Raw genomic sequence first — 19629 nt, forward strand, 5'->3', positions numbered from 1 at the left:
CCTCAACATCCTTGAATCACCAATATTACTGAATCTGAAAACTAATACTTAACTGTGTGGTAGAGATGCCATTAAATTTAGTTATATTAACATTTGATTTTTTTTAGGAAGTATCAAAACTAATCCAACAACACATAGTAAATCTGCCTACTTACATCTCTTTTTAGAACTACTAGATTTTCCACTGTGCCATCCTAGTGCTGATGTAATAACTACCCTAAAAGTAAAATATTTCAAAGCAACCTCTGTTCTGATTTTAATTTCAATAGATTCCTAGAGCTTAATATTGCACTACCTATATATTGCACACTCTATCTCGTCCACCTTAACTCAGCATTACAAGGATTAACTGCTCTCAGCCTTCACAACTAAGTAAGTTCTTCTATGAATTCTAATATGTTGTCCCATCAAAGAAACCCCACGCTCTGACTTGATAAGGAGAGGAAAGGATGATTACTGAGGAGTGATTCAGTCCCCAATCCGATGCATCTGCCACTGCTGCCCTCCCAATGCCATTCATACACACAGTGCTGCGGAATAGGAAAGTATGAGAACTGAGATCATGACAACAGCCACAATCTGTAAAAGCAACAAGGAACTGTGGCAGCTGAGCGTCCTCAGTACAGGCAGCACCCAGGCTGAAAGCATGCTTAGGATTTCCAAGAACAGGGCATCTTCTCTCACCTTCAGAGATCAGAGGTCAAATGGGAGAGAAAAAGGCCTCAGACATTTTCCTTGGGAAATAATGAAAGTAAGATTAGTCCAGAAGGAATAAAATGGGACCTACTCAAGAGTGTAAAATGAAGGCATTCACTGAAGTGAGATCAGAGAGCAGTAAAAAAAATCCATTAATCAGAAAAAATTATGTTGGTCACTTCCTGAGAAACATGCTACAGTTTTTGCATCTTTTCATAATGCACAGCTTAAAAATATTATTGCTGCTGCAACTGTTAACAGAGACAGAAGAATGGTAGTCTGTGCTGGAGGCAGCAAGAGAGCAGGGAGCCAGGCTGGTAGGTATGTGCTGGGGCCCCGCTGAAGTATGTGCTGCTATGTGCCATTCCTGGCAGCCCACCCAAGGAGACCGGGTGTGCTGTATAGCCAGAGGTGATGAACAGATGAGGAGGTCTGTCAGGAAAACTTCCACCCTACTGCTCTCTATCTGCAACTCCCTCCTGATATGGTACAGGCTCAGATCCTCGTCCCCTGCCCCCTTTTCCCTTAGGCTTTAATTCTGCTTGTTAAATTCTCATGTCAGGGGCAGGGAAATGTAAATGGTGTGGATAAAGGTGGGGGATGAACCACTTCAGCAGAGTAAGATAATGGAATGAGCTTAAAAGCATACATTCTTTCTCTCCAGAAACCCACCACTGCCACCTGGTAATGGACTTCTACATTTAGGAAAAAACTTGTCATTCTTGTGGTGAGGGAAAAAGTTTATTTCTAACAGTTCTTGGGCGAAGTTCTACCTCTGCTCATCAGTGGATCCACACCACTCCTCTGCTGTTAGGGAAGGAAGTTTCTGATGTAAGAGAAAAGAGGTTTGTATTTTTTTTTTTACCTTATCTTTCCTGGGTAGATTTACTGTGACAGTCTCTGAACAGTCTGTCTTAGGAAATAATACAGCCCAGAGGTAGTTAGACTCAGCTATGACTTCCTTCACTTATACTCAAAACGAAGGGCTATGTTTAAGATATTCCTATTGTAAGCTTCAAAACTTGCAGCGGATTTCTCCAATAACCTCTTCCTTCATCACCATTTTAAGAAACAAAACATGTCTGAAAATACAGGACCTACTGCTTTAGAGTCTTGAGCACTCTTAGAGATGATTTTTATGACTGAGTATTTAGTCATATTCAGCAATCTCAAAGCCCTAAAACTGCTTAAATAAGGGGCTAATAAGATTAACAAATTAAAAAAAAAAAAAATAGAACAGGGAAAGAGCTAAAACAGTCCCTATCTGTGCATGTAATTAACTTTAAAGATCTCACTTTCAAAAGAACTAAATTCCACTTTTTAAGTTTTGGAAAGAGCTAACCTTAGCAGACTCTTAAGACAGCATCAGACTTGAAGTGTTTGAGTTCCATAAAGTAAATAACCAGCTCAGAGGTATCAATGAACTGCTTTAGCTGGCAGAATATGACAAAAGCTGAGACAGAAGAAGGCGCTGATGAGCATGAGTTTCTAACTAGAAGTTTAGCTTACAGATGTAGAAAATTATTTATTCTCCCTCAGCAGCCAGGTTATTTTACCAATACTGGGCCTCAAAATTATGGAAGGGTTGACAATTACCTTGTAATGTCTCAAGGAAAGTGAATGAAGAGCAAAACAAGATCAAGAGCAATCCTTCTTTTTCAAGCCTGTCTATTAAAAATTCATTATCTAGATGATAAGATGGTGGTAACTGTGAAAAGTAAATGCAGCAGTATTTTACTGCTTTTTAAGTTTTGCTAGGAAGCCATCAAAGACAGCAAGGACTTCTTGTTTAAACAAGTCTGAGTAAGAGGGAGAGAAAGGAAGGAGACTGTAAATAAAGAAATCCATACAAAAATACAGACCACCCACCAAAACTGCCATGGTTCTCTGATTCCAAGTACTGAGATCAAAGTAACACCTGATTTTGATTTTACCTGGTGAAGCTAGACAAAGCAACTAATAGATGTTCCTTCCTAACAACAAAAGATTTAATTTTAGTGGTTGCTAACTTTTAAGTGTATCAGTCATATATGTAGCTCTGACATCAATGAATATAAGTCTTCCACTGCTCCTCCTTTGCATGTTTCACCTCTTACATATGTATACGGGGCTACTGTGCTCTGGCAAAGACAAATTACCAAGTGAGAAAATTTTGAGCAATTCAAAACCTAATTTCTGGACACTCATGTAGGTTCCTACACATAAATTCCATATTAATCACTGCCTTATAAAATATGTTGATGTTTTTGTTCTGAATAATATCAACATGTTCATACAATAATACAGTATGTATGTGTGGAAATCTCACTGGAAACTTTTTGTTTGTCATTTTGCTATGCAGACTTTGTTTTAAACGTTCAGTTACTCAGTCTGTAGCACGGCAGTAGGCAAAAATAAATTGGTTTAGGACAGGCACATGTAAGTTAACTGATTATAGTACCAATTACAGCTGTTGTCTCCACATATGTCCAAAGACAACCTGTCACATTCTGATGCTGAAGAGTGAAAACAAAAAAAATAAGCAAAATTAAATCAGATAAGACAGAATTAATATTGGTGGCTCACACTCAACAGCTCAGCAGTGGGATTACAACAAAATGGCCAATTTGTGTTGAATACTTCTTTATGAAATGCATTTAGGCTGATGTAACTTCTGTAAAGCGGGTACTACAGTCTGATGACCTCCAGTATCCTGTTAGCTGCTGAAGGTGCCTGTCAAATATTTGAAATTGGGACGTAGACTTAGGAGACATAAATAACTTCTTCCAGTGGAAGAAGTGATATACTACCAAAAGTATATCACCGATAAGCTTAGTCTTTACCATGCAAACCTAATGAGGTTCAACAAAGCCAAGTGCACAATCCTGCACCTGCACTTGTACCTGGTATCCCGGTATCAGATCAGGCTGAGGAATGAGCAGATGGAGAGCAGGCCTGGGGAGAAGGACTTGGGGGTGGCTGAGAGGCTGGACATGACCCAGCCATGGGCACTCCCAGCCCAGAAAGCCAAACGTGCCCTGGGCTGCATCCAAAGCAGGGGAGGGAGGGGATTCTGCCACTCTACTCTGCTCTGCTGAGAGCCCACCTGGAACCCTGCACCCAGCTCTGGGGTCCCAACACAGGGAGGACATGGAACTGTTGGAGTGACTCCAGAGGAGGATCATCAAGATGATTAGAGGGACCTAGCACCTCTCCTGTGAGGAAAGGCTGGGAGAATTGGGATTATACAGCCTGGAGAAGAGAGATTTCTGGAAGGACCTTACAGCAGCCTCCCAATACCTAAAGGGGAGCTACAAGGAGGCTGGAGAGGGGCTTTTCACAAGGGTATGTAGTGACAAAACAAGAGGAATGACTTTAAACTGAAAGAGGGTACATTTCAAATAGATGTAAGAAAGAAGTAGTTTTTAAAATTTGGGTAGGAAAATACTAGAACAAGTTGCCCAGATAAATCTAGTTAAAGATGTCCCTGCTCAGGGTGTGGGGGACAGGGTTGGACTAGATGACCTTCAAAAGGTCTGTTATAACTCAAGCTATTCTGTGATTCTATAAAATAAAACAATTCACTATCATATGATCTGTAAAAAGAGACATCTAGGTTTTGGCAAATCAGCAGAGCTAAACACTGCTAACATTCAAGGCTAAACATCTAGGTTTAATCGCCACAAGTGTCTGCTAAATGATAAAGAAAACCAGTGAGGCCTTTACATTCTCTATTATTCTCTATCAAATTGCCTATTGAGAAGGAAATGTAAATAAATTATTAATGCCTCAGGTTTTAGCTTTTGTATTTTTCAGATTCTGTATTATTAGTAACATAACTGCAATCACAAACAGTTTACCATTTTACAGTTTAATGCAAGCATACTTAAATCTCTGAGAACAGCAGTAATTGCCACACGTATTAGGAAAAATTGCAGCCCTGCTTCATCTGAGTAGCCAAGGGCTCAATGGGAATAAAAATCAATGAAGAACCAGGCCAGAAAAGAAGAAAAATAACTACTGAAATAGTACACTGCTCTGTAGTGCTATAAATTGCTTGTGTCAGGGGAGAAACTTCCAAATCTTTCTTCAGTCTTCACTTTTAGAAGAAATCCTTCTCCAATATCATAAATATTTCATATTTCTGAAGGTATATTATCATAAACAAATACAAGAAGACAGAGAAAGGGAGATCAAGCAATGCATGGCTGAGCACATAAAATTCGCATTTTCTTTGTACCCATTTGGAACACGCAATTATCAAGTTTTCTCCAAGTTTGCTAAAATTACTGTGAGTAAGGCAGTAAAAAATGCTACAGTAATTATTAAAATTACAAATTCATATGTACTGCTGTCATTCCACTCATAGTTTTTAAGAGCAGCAAACTGGACAAACATGAATGAAAGGATTAAATTGCTGCTGAGAAATATTACAGTATACCGCAGCCTACTCCTTTTGACTTTAGAACACAAATCCATCTGGGAACTTCTTAGGGACATATAGCTTGGGTTTTGCATTCAACCCAGCTGTGGAGGGCCAGAGTATTCTTTCACCTGCTAGCAGGATGTGAGAGACTCTGTGCATGAGAAGAGGGAGCAGGAGAATGGGGAGCAGGCAGCAGTTGTCACTGCCCAGGTCTGGGGTACTGCTGCAGTGAGGTTCTGGCTCAGTGAACTGCAGTAGAACCAAAATTAGGCTTCAGTGACACCACTAACAAATACCATCACTGCACTTCCACAGAGCTAGCAAAACAGGATATAAACTTACTTGGAGTGAAAACGCTCTTAAAGCCGGAATTGGAATTAAGGCAGCCATAAAGAAAGCAGTAACATTGCTGATAGATGTAAGGGCTACACTTGCTCCTGTTCGCTTCAGACATTCACCTGTTCTGTCCTGCAAAACAAAGGATGCATCTTAAAAGTCAAGCAAATAAGGTGATGTCCTGCAAATGAAGGGGTCATCCTACAGGCATAAACACAGTAGCAGTGAAAAATTATTACAATTAAATTCTGAATATAAATTCAGAGTATGTGAGAAAACTATATACCAAGTTTACTGTTCAGTAGGAACATAGATGAAGTGCTCAAGTTTTTGAGGGCAGAAAACATGACTAGAATTGATTCTAGCTTCAGAACACAAAACTAAATGGGCACTGACAATGTATTAAATACATCTGCAGTTGAGAAGCATTTCATTTTTACCAGTGGAATCACTTGGTGTTCCCATTTTTCAGACAAAATAAGCATGTATTAACAGCATAGAGGCATAACATAGCCACACATCTTGAAAAAATATATAACAAAACAAACAAAGAGAACTCCACCAAGTCTAGGGACCACACAAAACCCACCAAGAAATCAAGATAAACACATGACACTTTCCTCACCCAACAGGCTATTATGAAGCAGACAAAGATTATAGAGTGAGGTTGTACTGCCTGCATACAAAACCATCTGGAGAGAGCACATGGAAGAGTGCTCATACAAAACAAAATCAGTAAATATACACTAGTTTTAAATGGGGTGTACTTCGGATGTGAAAATTTGGACTGAGACTAAAAATATAGATAAAGTAAAGGATCATAAAAGTGATGACACCTTAGACTTACTATCAGTCATATGTTATGCTTTGAAATGTCATGGTCAATTATAAACTTCAGAAAATAAAAACAAGAGAAAAATACAGAAAATAACTCAATTTTATGACCATAAAAAAGAAGTAAAGCTGTCTTCCCTCGCTTTCCCCCTTATCTCTTCTATTCTGTGTTCTTTTATTAAAATCATTTTATCATCTCATTGTCAAGACTCCTATTTGAGTTTGTTCCTAGATTTGCATCAACTTTCACTGAAATTTTTGGCGGAATTTGGATTATGGAAGTCTGTCTTTATGAAACAGCCTATAAATTAAAATTTCAAGAGAAAATAAACGTAAGACATTACAAAAAAAAAAATAAAGGAAGCAAGGATGTGAACATTCAAAAATGTCCTAGGACCACATATATTGCTATAATTTCCTATTTTGACAGAAATAAGAATTTCTAGACCCTAGGAAAAGCTATTTAAAAAAACCCCAACTCCACTGATTAATTCTGCGTATGAGTATCTCTTCCTATATGAAACTTTCTGTTTTATTTTCCTGCGAATCTCCATTTTGTCATTACCTCAAATGGAATTCTCTTATTCTGTCCCGTTTCACTAAATGCATGTGCCAGAAGGAAAACATCATCTACACCAACTCCAAGAGCAAGAAAAGGCAAAACCTTGGGGAAGAAACAAAACAAAACAAACCCCAAATAGATTGTGTTATGATCTGCCATGCAGCTAGCCATTAAATGGCTAATTATAGCAACTTTTACATCACACTCTACACAAATCTAAGGATAAAATGAAAATGGAAAGAATGCAATACAGGTATTAACTTTTATTCTGGAATGTCGCTCAGGCATTTAAAATGTACCATTAACAGGTAGAAATTCTCACCAGAAGTAATTCAAGTTTTGGATAGACAAATATCTGATAATAATTCAAGTTACATTCTAAATATTTTTATAACTTGAACATCCTGGTATATTCAGATGTAAAAACAAATCTGCAACTTCTTAGGTACTTAGGATGCCCCCACTTGTACTGGGACACAGAAAAACCAAACAAGAATTATACAGATTACATAATACCTGGGGTTTTTTTTCACTATCATTTGTCAGCATGATAATTTAATTTATCACAGCATAAGCTATGAAATAGGAAAACAGCACAAGTAAAAATCTAGAGCCAAAATATTTTTTCACTGCTTTATTTCTCAAAGATTCACTTGTGTTCATTCATTAGCAGAATACTTGCAATTTAATAGCAGACTTGTGTCTTCTAAATACCTGAGTTGTGGCAGCATTAAAGGAAATTCCAATCAACGAGCACAGGCCCAATCCTGCAGCCACAGAGAGTGCAACCAACAAGACTCCTGCCAGCCCCACAGCACCCTGAGACTTGGCACAGTCCCACCGCAGCATCGTTAAACAGGCATAGGCAAGCTAAGGAAAGGAGGCAGGGAGGGAAATTTGGGGGAAAAAAACCAAAATATTAGAATGGATCCTTCTCTATTAGCTGTCTCTCTCTCCCCACCCACCCTACAGATCCTTACACAATGTCACAGAGGTTACAAAGTGGAACAGGTGAGAAGCCTGAGGTAAAGTTTACAAACTGTAGGTTTTATTTTAAATATTTGTAAAATACTCTGGACTACAAACTGGTAACAATAAAGTATATTTTTAAGCCTTGCTCTTCCACCAAAGAAAATGAAATAGATTTATTTTATTACCATTAGTAAGTAGCCACTAGCTACTCGGATAGCACTGACATCAGAGAACGACTTCAAGATGTCATCCAGGGTGGTTGTAGTGAAGGAAAGCACCTTCTGAGTAGAGTTTTGTGCAACACTTTGATGAACAACCTATGAAAAGAAAAATAAAACTTTGTGTGAATAAAGAATTTTTTCCTTTTATTTCAGTCATTTAGTCAAAAGAAGTCAATACCATCATCTGTTCAGAAAACATCTGAAATCAAATCTTTTTGCCTTAATGTTGCTGCTAAAGCTCATGCTGTACGTAGACATTTCACTGATGTGGTACAACACTGATGTGTTTCCTGATTTTCTTCTGGCAAGCTGCTGATTATGAGACAGAATTTGCACCCTTCAGGAAAGCCTACTCACTACATGCCCAGCTCACTACAAACACTTAACTTGAACCCCTTCCTGTAACTCCACAATGCAGTACCAGTTTTGCACTTAACCCAGGCCAGCCATTTCTTTGCCCCTCCCTGCCTGGCCATTTGCAGAGGTCAGAAACAGCGCAGGTTTTGGGACACAGAGGGCAGGCATTGTCACACAGCCTCCTCACCTGGGCTGCTGCTGAGGGAGCAGCCCATGGGTGGCTTATGTTTTCCAGACACCTTTAGAATAATCACACCAACCAAGAGCTTTTAAATTCCAGCTAGCTCTTTGGTTTCTTCTCAGCTCCAACTAAACAAAATTGTCCCAGGCACAAAAAAGTAAAACCTTCATGGTTTCTCATACAGGAATAACCAAGCAGCTTCTTACTGGGGAAAAAAACAAAAAAAACCAAAACCAACCAAACAAAAAAAAAAAACCCAAAAAACAAAACAAAACCAAAACAAAACAAAAACAACAACAAAAAAAAAAAAAAAAAAACCCAAAAAAAAAAAAAAAAAAAAAAACCACAAAAAACCAACCAACAAACCACCAAAAGAGCTCTTAAAAACAGGGAGGCAATGACTTAGTTCTGGTTTAAGCATATTCCTTAAGGAAATACTGTAAAAAGTAGGCAGTGGATCTTAGCAGGACTTTATAGTATAGTATCTAAGTTATTTTCAGTTTTACCTCAACATACATCCTCTGCCAGGCTTCCAGAATTGCTGCTGCCTTGTCCTCATTCCAGTTGATATGTGAAACATATTCATACCCTTTGAAATGCTCATACATTTGCTTAGGGGTCATTAACTGAAACATGGTTTGCAAAGCCTGGGCACTGTGACATGGAGAGAAGAGAGAGGAGAAATAGGCATAAACTGAGCATTTTCAGGAAAATATTTTCATGGCATGAAGTCCCAAAAGCAATTCTGACAGGAGCTTGCTTGAGTTCTTGATTTTATAGGGCATATGCTTGTATTAAAATTGAACAGAGTATAATCATTCTACTGTGTATCTGGTGCAGCTGTACTGCTCCACGCAAGTATTGAGGCTAAATCTGTTTTCACTGAAGTTAATAAGAGTTTTGACACTATTTTCAGTAGGATTAGTTTCAGGAGAAAAGAATATAACCCTACAAATCTGTTCTAAAATTCATGTTTGATGAGACAGATTGCTGTGAGGATGCCACAGGAAATTATTGCTATGAGGTCTTGTAAATGCTGGCAAAATGTGATTTGAAGACCTTGGTCTTTTTTACCCCTTGGAGAGAAGTAGTAGAATAAACTCCTCATGCCTAATAAGCTGTGGGGAATACACAAAGGCAATCCATCCTGAATTTCCACAGTATGCAACTCCATCCAACAATTTCAGATGCTCATATTAGTTGATAAGAAGAAGGAACCATTAATTAATAAGAGAAGGAACCAGTTTCTTTTTCAATAGAATTGCCTTACTTGGCTCTTTCTTGAGAGACTTACCAATGTATTGTGTGAATGCTAAAAAGGTTAAAAGTTCTCTGGAAAAAGTTATTCTTCATTTTGTTTAGTAGGGCCTGCATTTTTCAGAACAGTAAATTACACTGTTTTATTCCCCCACTAAAGTCCAGCATTCTACATCTTCGTTCAGAAGTCTAAAGTAAAGGGTTTGAGTTTGTTTTACTACTCAAAGCTGTATTAACAACACAGGGACATGAAAATAGACTATTCTCTGTATTGATCCTGAATAAAACATTCAGTGGATATTTTGGAATTCTGAGAGAAGTCAAATGAGTTACTAGATTACTCACATTATTTTCCTTCCTTTTTCCTTTGATGATATTTCAGAATGTGATCAAAGGTGTTCAGTGCTTTACACACTGTTCAATGCTTTACACATACATTCTAAACAACAAAGCTGCCAGTAAAAAGCTTTCTTTCTGACTGACATACACCATCATTCTGAGATGAGAAGCAGGAAATGATGACACCACCTTATGTTTAAACAACAGCCAAAGCATTCTTTTAAATTCTGCTCTGATGTATCACCCTGAAGCGAAATTTATAATACATGTGAAGAGCAATAGAGTTTGCATCATCCTACTGCTGTGTCCCAAAAAATGAACCCTAACAAATTAAAACTGACATTTTGTTTAAATATTTTTACCTGACAAGTTTACCCGAACTGTTCTTGATTGTACCACCTATAATCAGCTCCTCCTGCCAATGCATGTATTTTCTTGATAGTCCATAGCATCCACCACTCAAAACAAGGGCTACATCAAGAGGCTAGAAAAAGTTATAAAGAAGCAGTTAATAGGTTTCGTAACTTTATAAACTCATACCTTAATTCAACACACAGTGAACTAGAATCATAGATGTTAAAGACCATCTGGGTAGTCTACTAGAAGAAAGGCATTCAATGAATGAAGCCAAGAAATCATCTAGGTGCTTGTTGACCAGATGGCTATTTCTCCAAAGTCTAGCGTGACTGATAAAGGGATATATAAATTCAAAAAAATCAACAAAACTGGTGCTACTTGAGGAAAGGCTTTTCTGCATGGCATGGGGGTGCAGCAGCAGCTGTGTTCTAGCAGTGGCTATTGTCTGTCTGAGGCACCAGTTTGCTGAAATGCCACATCACTGCAGTGCCACAGCAACAGCTAACAACTGTACTTTCACCCCAAATGCACAGGATTAAGCACTGCACCACACAACGAGGCAAAATCCATGACAGTGAGCTAACAGCAGGTAATAGGAACAGAAAAATGACATCATGCAAGAATACAAGCTATATACTACTTGCAAGAAAATGGTACTTTCTTCTATTCTGTTTGACCTTCCCCCCCCACCTTTCCCACCCCCCAGCCTCCCTTGAAAAGACAAGCACAAGGACAAGTAATCTTACTTTGGTGGAATTTTTATTGGGAGCTGTGATTGGGCAATCGGGATCAGCAGGATTCAGGCAGGGTCGATCCATATAACCATGACCAACCTCTGCTTTATTCAGCATTTCTTCCCAGCTCTCCACTTGGTAGTTTATTTTCTTTAACTCTTCCAAGAATTCTAAGGGGTCAAAGTTGATCCACTGCAAAGGAGGCTTCCCTCTGCAAGAGCAACCAGGAGAAAAAGAACATAGAAAAAAGACAAAAGAAGTTCCGAAATAAACATACTTTAAAATTCATGTTTGAACAAATAACTGAGTTATTTTCTGCTACAAGTTAAAACCTTTTCTGGTAAGGCTGTTTCATAAAATGTAAGGCAAGCTTTAATTAGATTTGTTTATGTACTTTTCTTGAAGCCCAGTTGCAATTTGAACGAAAATACTTGGTTCTTACAAAGTTATCTTGTAAAGGTGGTTAAAAATACTTTCACTTGCAAACAAAGCAAACAAATTATCAAGAACCTAAATAACAAAAAAGCAGCCAACTGCTGCTTCAAAGAATTAGGGGGGAGGGGAAAGGGACAGAAGAGAAGGGGCTGAGAAAAGAAAGCCTTTCTCATAGTATCAGATTACTTCTTGCTAGTCTAATAATCATCTTGCAAATGTAATCAATCAATAAAACTGATCTTTGTTTATCTGTAACAATACTGTGCTCCTCCAAATGCCCTGGCAGCTTGACTATCAACCATCAAGCCTTCCTGCTACCATGGCTGTCACCACTATCACTGTCACATCTCCCACCCCCCACTTCTGAATTTGTGATGTTGACAGACCAGAAAGGCTTTTGACTGCCTTATTCTGTGGTTCAAACCACACTGTATCTGCTTAACCAGGCTTAAGTCATTATTCTGAATCTCCCAACCAGAAAACACAAACCCCCTTATTTCCCCATCTAAAACTGTACACTAAAGGTTAGGAGATGGCCATTGCAAATTGCTTTTGCAGAGACATGCGAACAAGGGCAGAAACAATAACTCAAATGCTAACTCTTGCATAATTAACAGAAAATGTCTGCACAGATTAACAATTAACTCTTTAAAGAACTCAGGACATCTAATATCACACTCGTAAACTGTGAGAAACCACCCATAAAAGATACTATATGGTTTCTTTAATGATCTCTGAAGCAAAGGATTTGTTCTTTATTCCTCAGGAAGACTTGGGAATTAACCCAAGACATTTTCTTAGGTCTAAAACTCCCAGCCAAACAATGTTTTTGTATTTTATGGGGAAAAAAAAAAATCCGTCAGAAACTTTGTTCCAGGCATAAAAAAAAAGGCACAGCATAAAATTCTTAAAACTTCAACTCAGAATTTAGATTTTAATTTGCATGCTAGCAGCACAGGAAAAATAAATGAGGATTTAAATTGAGGTTTACAAATAATCTCATAGAAACAGGTAAACCTTGTGTTAAATGAAAAAAAAAAAATCCATGCGTACTTTTTATGCAGGTACACTACACTTCATATTTTATTTTTTCTGTTAAATCAGAATCTGAATAAACAATGGAAATGAAACTGAAACACTGTACACAGTTTAAACACTGTATACAATTTAAAACATTCAGACCAGAAAGTTATGAAAAAACATCCTTACAATAGATAGGCAGTTCCTGACTGTAGCTTTGCTCCCTCCCAGAAGCAGTCCAAAGGAGTGATAATTAAGCAAGGATAAAGATATTCTATGATCTGTCAAAATCAGAAAGAGGAAAAACACAGTCACACAAGAATATAATCTATGCAGCACAAGCTGAATCATGAAAATACACAAATCTTGTAATTAAATGCCTGCTACACATACCTGGTCCATGTAACCTGCTTCTGTGATGAGTTCTCCTGATTTGTAACACAAATGTTCCAATTTCCACTGTCTGTAAGAAATATGAAGGACAAATATTTTCTTCTTGTACAATTACTGAGAGCTAATTTTGAAAATGTAACAGACATTTAAAACTGTGACTCATATACACACACTGGCCTCAAGCAGCAAATAATTGAGTAAGGCAAAAGTTATTAAAAATAGGTATATTAGACCTCACACACAAAAAAAAAAAAAAAAAAAAAAAAAAAGCCTTTATTTCAGTTGTTGTCTTTATATTCCCTGTAAAACTCATTCAAAATAAGGGATGTGCCTTTGTACATACACACTAGTCAACACATGTTAATGGGACAAAAATACATCTTGTATTTTTGTCAGTCTCATTTATATGAGACTGCTTGTGACTTAAGGTATCACTTGGTGACACCAGTAAGAGAAAAGCCACCTCCAGCTCAGAGGACTCAAATATAGTCAGCAGGCCAATACTTGTAGAAGAAAATAAACCATTAGGATTCCTGCCTTCCTATTTTGGCTGCATTACAATTTCTACTACCATGACTTCTAATGACTTAGGGCAGGAGCTTCGTAAAAGATAACTGGACACTCAGCAGTAGCTCATGGAGGAACCAGCCGGGTGTGCTGAAAAGATCTGCTGAAAGACAGGGAGCTTTGTGCCTCACAGGCAGGACTCCTAGGCACATCACTGTGTAAGTAGTAACCCTGGCAGAACCATTTTTCAGGGAGACCTCCTAGCCCTGTGCTGCTGCTTTCCTGAGGTACTGAGGTGCACCATTATTATTTTTCTGTTGGACAACACACAACTGCCAACCATCAGTATGGGGCCACAGACACTTTTTAAGGCACAGTCTGTTGTCTATATTATTAAACAGCTCTTATTCCTCCCACTAACATTTCCAACACATCTGCATTTCCCTTTACAGCCAAACTATTGGAAGAACACTAGCCTCTGCCACTGTTCACAGCCATTATGTACCTCCTTATGACATTAGCAATTGAATTCAACTCTAATATGGAAGGACTTTCAATGTTAGGAATCCTATCCATAAGGTTCTACGTTTAAGACCACAGACATTATACCTTTACCTAAAGAAATGCTGCATGCTGTAGCATGCCTCACGTAACACCACTTACTCCATCTTACTTGCTAAATGCCAATTTATCACAGCTATCATGCCACAGTGTCAAGCTATCAGAAACCAGTGACACTCAAATCAAAACACAGCCCCAAGGGAAAGGCTCAGTAGGGCTAACCACTTAAAAACACATTGAGGAAAGCACGCGTCCATTTTTCAGCTACTACATATGATCAAGAAAACTTTTGATTTTCCCCTCACCTGTTGTACATATAGACATGTACTCTGCTGGCCTGAAGTGCAGACTCAAGGTGCTGTCGGAGTGCTTCTGTTGTTAGTACATTAGCACCATCTTCCTGTGGAGTCTGGATCATGAGCTGGGGGTTGAACATGGCCTCTTCTCCAATCTTCTGCCGTGTGTAATTTAACTCCTGACTCACTCGTCCACCAACTGATGGATAAATATTAAGGACTTTGTATTAGCCAGTACCTGCTTATTCTGCATTCTCTTGATAAACACTCTCCAGTCAGAAAATCCTGACTGTGTGCAGGGCCTATTCTTTCTCAAACTGATCACTGTGTAACTCTAAAGCTAAGAACAACTTTTAGTATCTCTGAAAAAAACCCCACATTCTTCATTACAATACCTTTACTGCTACTGTTCTGAAACATTGATGCATAAACTGGAGCCTCTGTTTTTTCTATATTATAACCAATATCCCAAGTGTTAAAATTAAAGATGAGGAAGAAAAAAGGAAAAACTTTACCTGGCAGACCAGAATAAATACTATGTTACAATTTCTTATATTTGTATGTACAGTCGGCTCCAAAAGCAATTTCAAGATAATGGTTTTATTTTACACTCTTCTACTAAATAATTTGGCAAAGATAGAAGGCAAATGTTTCTCTTTGGTTTAAAAAAAAAAAAAAAAAAAAAAAAAAAAAAAGGAGATGGGAAAGAGTAAGTGAGCAGAAGTATTTCCTTCAGACTTAAAAAATGCCAGGTTCATATAAAGAGATGCAGTTTGAGTGTAGCAGAAAATTCTGTCTACAGCTAATTTATTCCAGTGGCCCAGTACCTGGCTGAATGTGCTGTGATGCAGGAGATTGCTCATGTGCAACATCTGTTTCTAAACCCACATGAGCCTAACGGTGTGCTCCACATTAAAACATGGTGAGGAAAAAAAGAAAAAGAAAAAAAGAGGCAGAGGGACATTGCAGAGTCGACAGGCTCTAGAGGGAGCTATACACAATTTGCCTTGCCAGAAAACATTGCATAAGATTAGAAAACTGTCTTCCCTTGTACAAAAGCCCCAGCCAGCTAGAGTTCATACACTTCATATACCTCCCTGTAGTTACTCTAGCCAATGCATGTGGGAGGCAACGTCAATTAATTCAGCCTATTAGCTGAATCAAGACCACATCCAGATGAGGAGGACAAGAATGTAAATCCAAGCTACAGATCTGGTCTAATTTGTTACATTTTTTTCAGTCCTAGTAAGCTTGACACTGGTGATCTGAATTACTGCCAAAGTTTAGTTTTCAACAGTGTGAACAGAAATCAAGCACATATATTTATTTCTTCCTAGGTCATATAACAGAAGACGGATCCATAACCACTTGGCAGAGTGGGAGATGAGATTCCTGAGCCTGAGCAGGGACATCCTTTTTCAATCACTTAGGCCCTCAACGCACCCGCAACACCCCTGGGGCTAAAACGACCACCAGGCAAGAAGCTGGGCCCCTGCATGCATAAAGCTGTCAGAATGAGACCATCAACAATTAAACCATACAGACATTCTGGCACGAAGCATTGCTTAATTTCTTGTTCAAGAATTCTTTGAAGAAATAAGTGTTTCCACAACACACCTAATTTTTTTTCAGCCTGCCACATGTGGGATTACCTCCTTTATACTATGGAACAGAGACTAGCTCACAGTACGCAAAACAAAACAAAACAAATCAAAGTACAACCTTTTACCTAGAATCCCTTTAGAACTTTTTAACATCACTCTTACTACAGTGACAGGACATACTATGATTGAGACTGCATTTCATGGTAACAAAATGCTACTGCTAACTCTTATCAAGATTTAAACTCTAAAAATACTTTCATTCATCAGCCCCAGGTTTATGCTCACTGCTGTCTTTCCACAGTATTCCACCGATCAGTAGTCCTTGATACTTGAATTTTACTTCATCTTCCAGGAATATGGGAAATAGGGGAGCAGAGTTATCCTAATCTGCATGTTTTGTAACCAGACCTTTCTTTCACAACCCTTTACACTGCAAGTGCTTCAAAGATAAAGTGACTCTCTCCCTCTTTGGTCTCTCAATGCCAGTCAAGACAATAAAGCCCCAATGTTATGAGGACTGGGGAGTCTACCATAAACTTCTGCTCCTGGTACTATATTCTCTGCCATTCCACCCACTTTCCTTTTGAATTTAACCAGAACTTGAACCAACAAATCATACTTAATGCAAGACAAAGAGCATCATTCTCGTATCAGCTGAAAGTGACCAACTGTTTACTATCAACAGAGATGATCCCTTCCTAATCAAGGTCCTGTCCAACGATGTTAACTTCACTGAACAAGGCAGATCTAGCTAATCAAAATTGCATCATGCAAGTCAGTCATCAGAACAGAAGCTGGTTTTTTTCCCCTTTCTAACATTGCAACTAGGAGCAGCAAAACCACCCAAGAAGCTGGGCACAAATTCCAGAACCCACCAGCAGATCTGCTTCACATTCTTCTTAAGGCATTATACCATTTAACTATTCCTTTGATGGGTCCTTTATCTACATTTCTTCAGCCAAACATAGTAAAAGTAACTCCAAATACTGCAAATATTTTATACAATGTAGCAGGTACCAAAAAAAAATCATAAATGTACATTGACAGAATTTTCATCTGCAAAACCAGATTATGTTAAAACATATGGACAGACCAGAAGCAAGTGAACACATCAGTGGTCTTTCAACATATTAGGAGTAAAACAGAGCAAAAGGGAATGAAAAAACAAACAAAACAAAACAAAACAAAAACAAAAAACAAACAAAAAAAAAAACAAACAAAAAAAAAAAAAGAAGAAGAAAGGAAGTTTTTGCCGATTATGCTTCAATTTATTTCAATTAAAAGTATGCAAAGATCATTGGAGCCTGCCATACTCACATATCTTCAACCTACACAATCAGCACAATTAGCTGAAGAGGCATTATTTTAAAAATCAAGGACTCTCGTTGCCATTTTTTTTTCCCCCAGATTATTCACAAGTAGTACAAAAACTTAGGAAATGGCAAAATGTCATGGAAATGTACTAAAGCCACTGTGCTGGATATATATATTATCTGCAAAACTCACACATTCTGCAGGAATTCATTCCTTACACTTGTTAAAAAAAAAAAGGTAATATAGTCATGATAATATTTCCACAGCACAGGACCAACAATATAATGGAAAATATGATCAATGAACAAAATGCTGGTATTTCATGGTTTTCCTTAATGAACTTTGTTTTCTTCTGCTTGGTGACAGCAACATTTTACACTCAAAATGCTACTAACAGAAATTTTATGTATGGCATACATACTTCCAATTCTTTTTCATATCAGACAGACAAAACCATCTCACTTTAATATTCTGATTTAAAAAATCCACATATCACTGTCCTTTTTTGATATACCAAAAGCCACTTGATGGCATTCTAGCCTTTTATTACATGATTCCTTATGATTAAGTACGTAGATGGCTGAGTTAGTGGCAAAAATTCCCATAATCAAAAGATGACTTAAGTAACAGGTCAACGCAGAGTCTCATGACTGGTGAAAAGACAGTGCAGTGGCTTGTACACTACCCTTCCCGCAGTGTCATGGGTGTCTGCCTACAAAAAACGAGATACCATGCCATTGGTGTGATTTAGCTACAATTTTTTTTTTTTTTTAAGGAAAAAAAACCACAGCAAAGCAGTAATACCAGTGTCCTGGCATTATTTTGCATTTAATGTATCTGTTTCTAATTCTCAAGGATGTATTTGAAGGCCACTGCTCAACATGAAACAGTGTAACTGACAGCATCTCTACTGCTGAGGGTTAGTTATTAAAAAGCTGGGTTTTTTCCAGAGAAGAGGAAAGTGTCTTCCTCCTCCCCACTCTCTCTGATATCCACAGTCTTCCCTCTTAGCTCTTTGCCAGAACACTCCACATCTGCCTTGAGCAAGTCAGCAGCCTACACCATGAAAGACACTGCTGCTCCTCCTGAGCCTCCCCACCAGCTGGAACAGAAGCTAGTCAAGGTAATTTGCACTAAGACTGGTGCATAACACTGATACACCCTTCAGTGATGTAAGAATAAGACTGTGATTGTTTTCATTGGCACAATTTTTGACACATTCTTTCCACTGACTTAGTACCCATTTTAAAGTTCCTGTGTCATTCAGCTTATGTGCTCATTCCACTGAGAATGTCAGTCCTATCTACGCCTTTCTCACAACCAAAGTCAAAATTTACATGGCATTATATCAATATGTTTACAAAGAATCTGGAATCGATCACTGCAGTCCCTTCTACACCAAGTAGCCTGAGGAATAAATTTGACCTCTGTCACACTTAGAGATCAATGCTAGATCAAGCCAACATAGCCAGAAGTCACTGCTTATTAATTTACTGTCCAGTGGCTCTGAAGGCATTAAATACTTATTTTTCAGAGTGTCTTACAATGTTTCATTTCAGGTTACTGGAATTGCATCACATAGCCCGAGGTTTCTTTATTTTTCTTGGACATGAACACTACCTCTATTAACCACTCAATAGTTACCTTGTGCACTACCACGCAACCAGTAGCTTGGTAGACGGCAAGCTCTCTCTAGAAAAGAACATTTCTGAGAGACAAACATTTGGGATAAAATGTTTGCCTACCAATGTGGAGGACAGACTTTGAGAAACCAAAGCCAAGTTTCTCACAAATACATACTGGTTTTGGAGCCTAAGTTCTCAGACAAGCTTTAGGTACACAAACAATTTTCTGAAGAACCTCCCTTCTGAAGACTCTGGGCCTCAAGGTGTTTCCATTTGAGCACGTGAGGGGCAGACAGAGTTCTGCTTTGTTTGAACAACACCACTTTTTTAATTTTTTCCAGGACTGTAAATGTGTAGCATTAGAGCAATTCAGCAACCTTGTGCCAGCGAAAACTCAAAGCAACAGAATCATACCTCTAATAGTCACAGACATCTCACACAAACAATGTTTTTGTTTTGTGTCTTTGAAAGATGCTGATCTTTTTGATAAATCAGGCATATAGATAAGTATCCCTCGCAGTGCTTATTTTATGGCAATAGCCAAGGCAGGGAACTCCTACAATTTGCAATACCTGTAACCAGTACAGCAGGAGGTATACAAGATAAAACTCCCTTACAATCCA

The 19629-nt window shown here is 38.2% G+C and overlaps 1 protein-coding gene across 4 annotated transcripts in view; it reads right to left on the reverse strand.

Moving 5' to 3' along the window:
• Positions 1-19629, reverse strand: part of PTCH1 (patched 1) — a 67499-nt gene that overhangs the window by 29298 nt on the left and 18572 nt on the right. For 2 of the 4 annotated variants that reach the window (XM_041399465.1, XM_041399468.1), the window contains exons 3-12: positions 14473-14662; positions 13100-13169; positions 12896-12987; positions 11264-11462; positions 10523-10644; positions 9071-9218; positions 7991-8122; positions 7548-7703; positions 6837-6935; positions 5444-5569 (exon numbers count right to left, since the gene is read on the reverse strand). In XM_041399465.1, the coding sequence (XP_041255399.1) occupies positions 5444-5569; positions 6837-6935; positions 7548-7703; positions 7991-8122; positions 9071-9218; positions 10523-10644; positions 11264-11462; positions 12896-12987; positions 13100-13169; positions 14473-14662 (1334 nt within the window). The remainder of the gene's footprint in view (positions 1-5443; positions 5570-6836; positions 6936-7547; positions 7704-7990; positions 8123-9070; positions 9219-10522; positions 10645-11263; positions 11463-12895; positions 12988-13099; positions 13170-14472; positions 14663-19629) is intronic. The other 2 variants (XM_041399466.1, XM_041399467.1) reach the window with 2 other exon arrangements.

This window comes from Onychostruthus taczanowskii, unplaced genomic scaffold (genome assembly GCF_017590055.1).
Source record: "Onychostruthus taczanowskii isolate IOZ18803 unplaced genomic scaffold, ASM1759005v1 scaffold160, whole genome shotgun sequence".
Taxonomy (NCBI): domain Eukaryota; kingdom Metazoa; phylum Chordata; class Aves; order Passeriformes; family Passeridae; genus Onychostruthus; species Onychostruthus taczanowskii.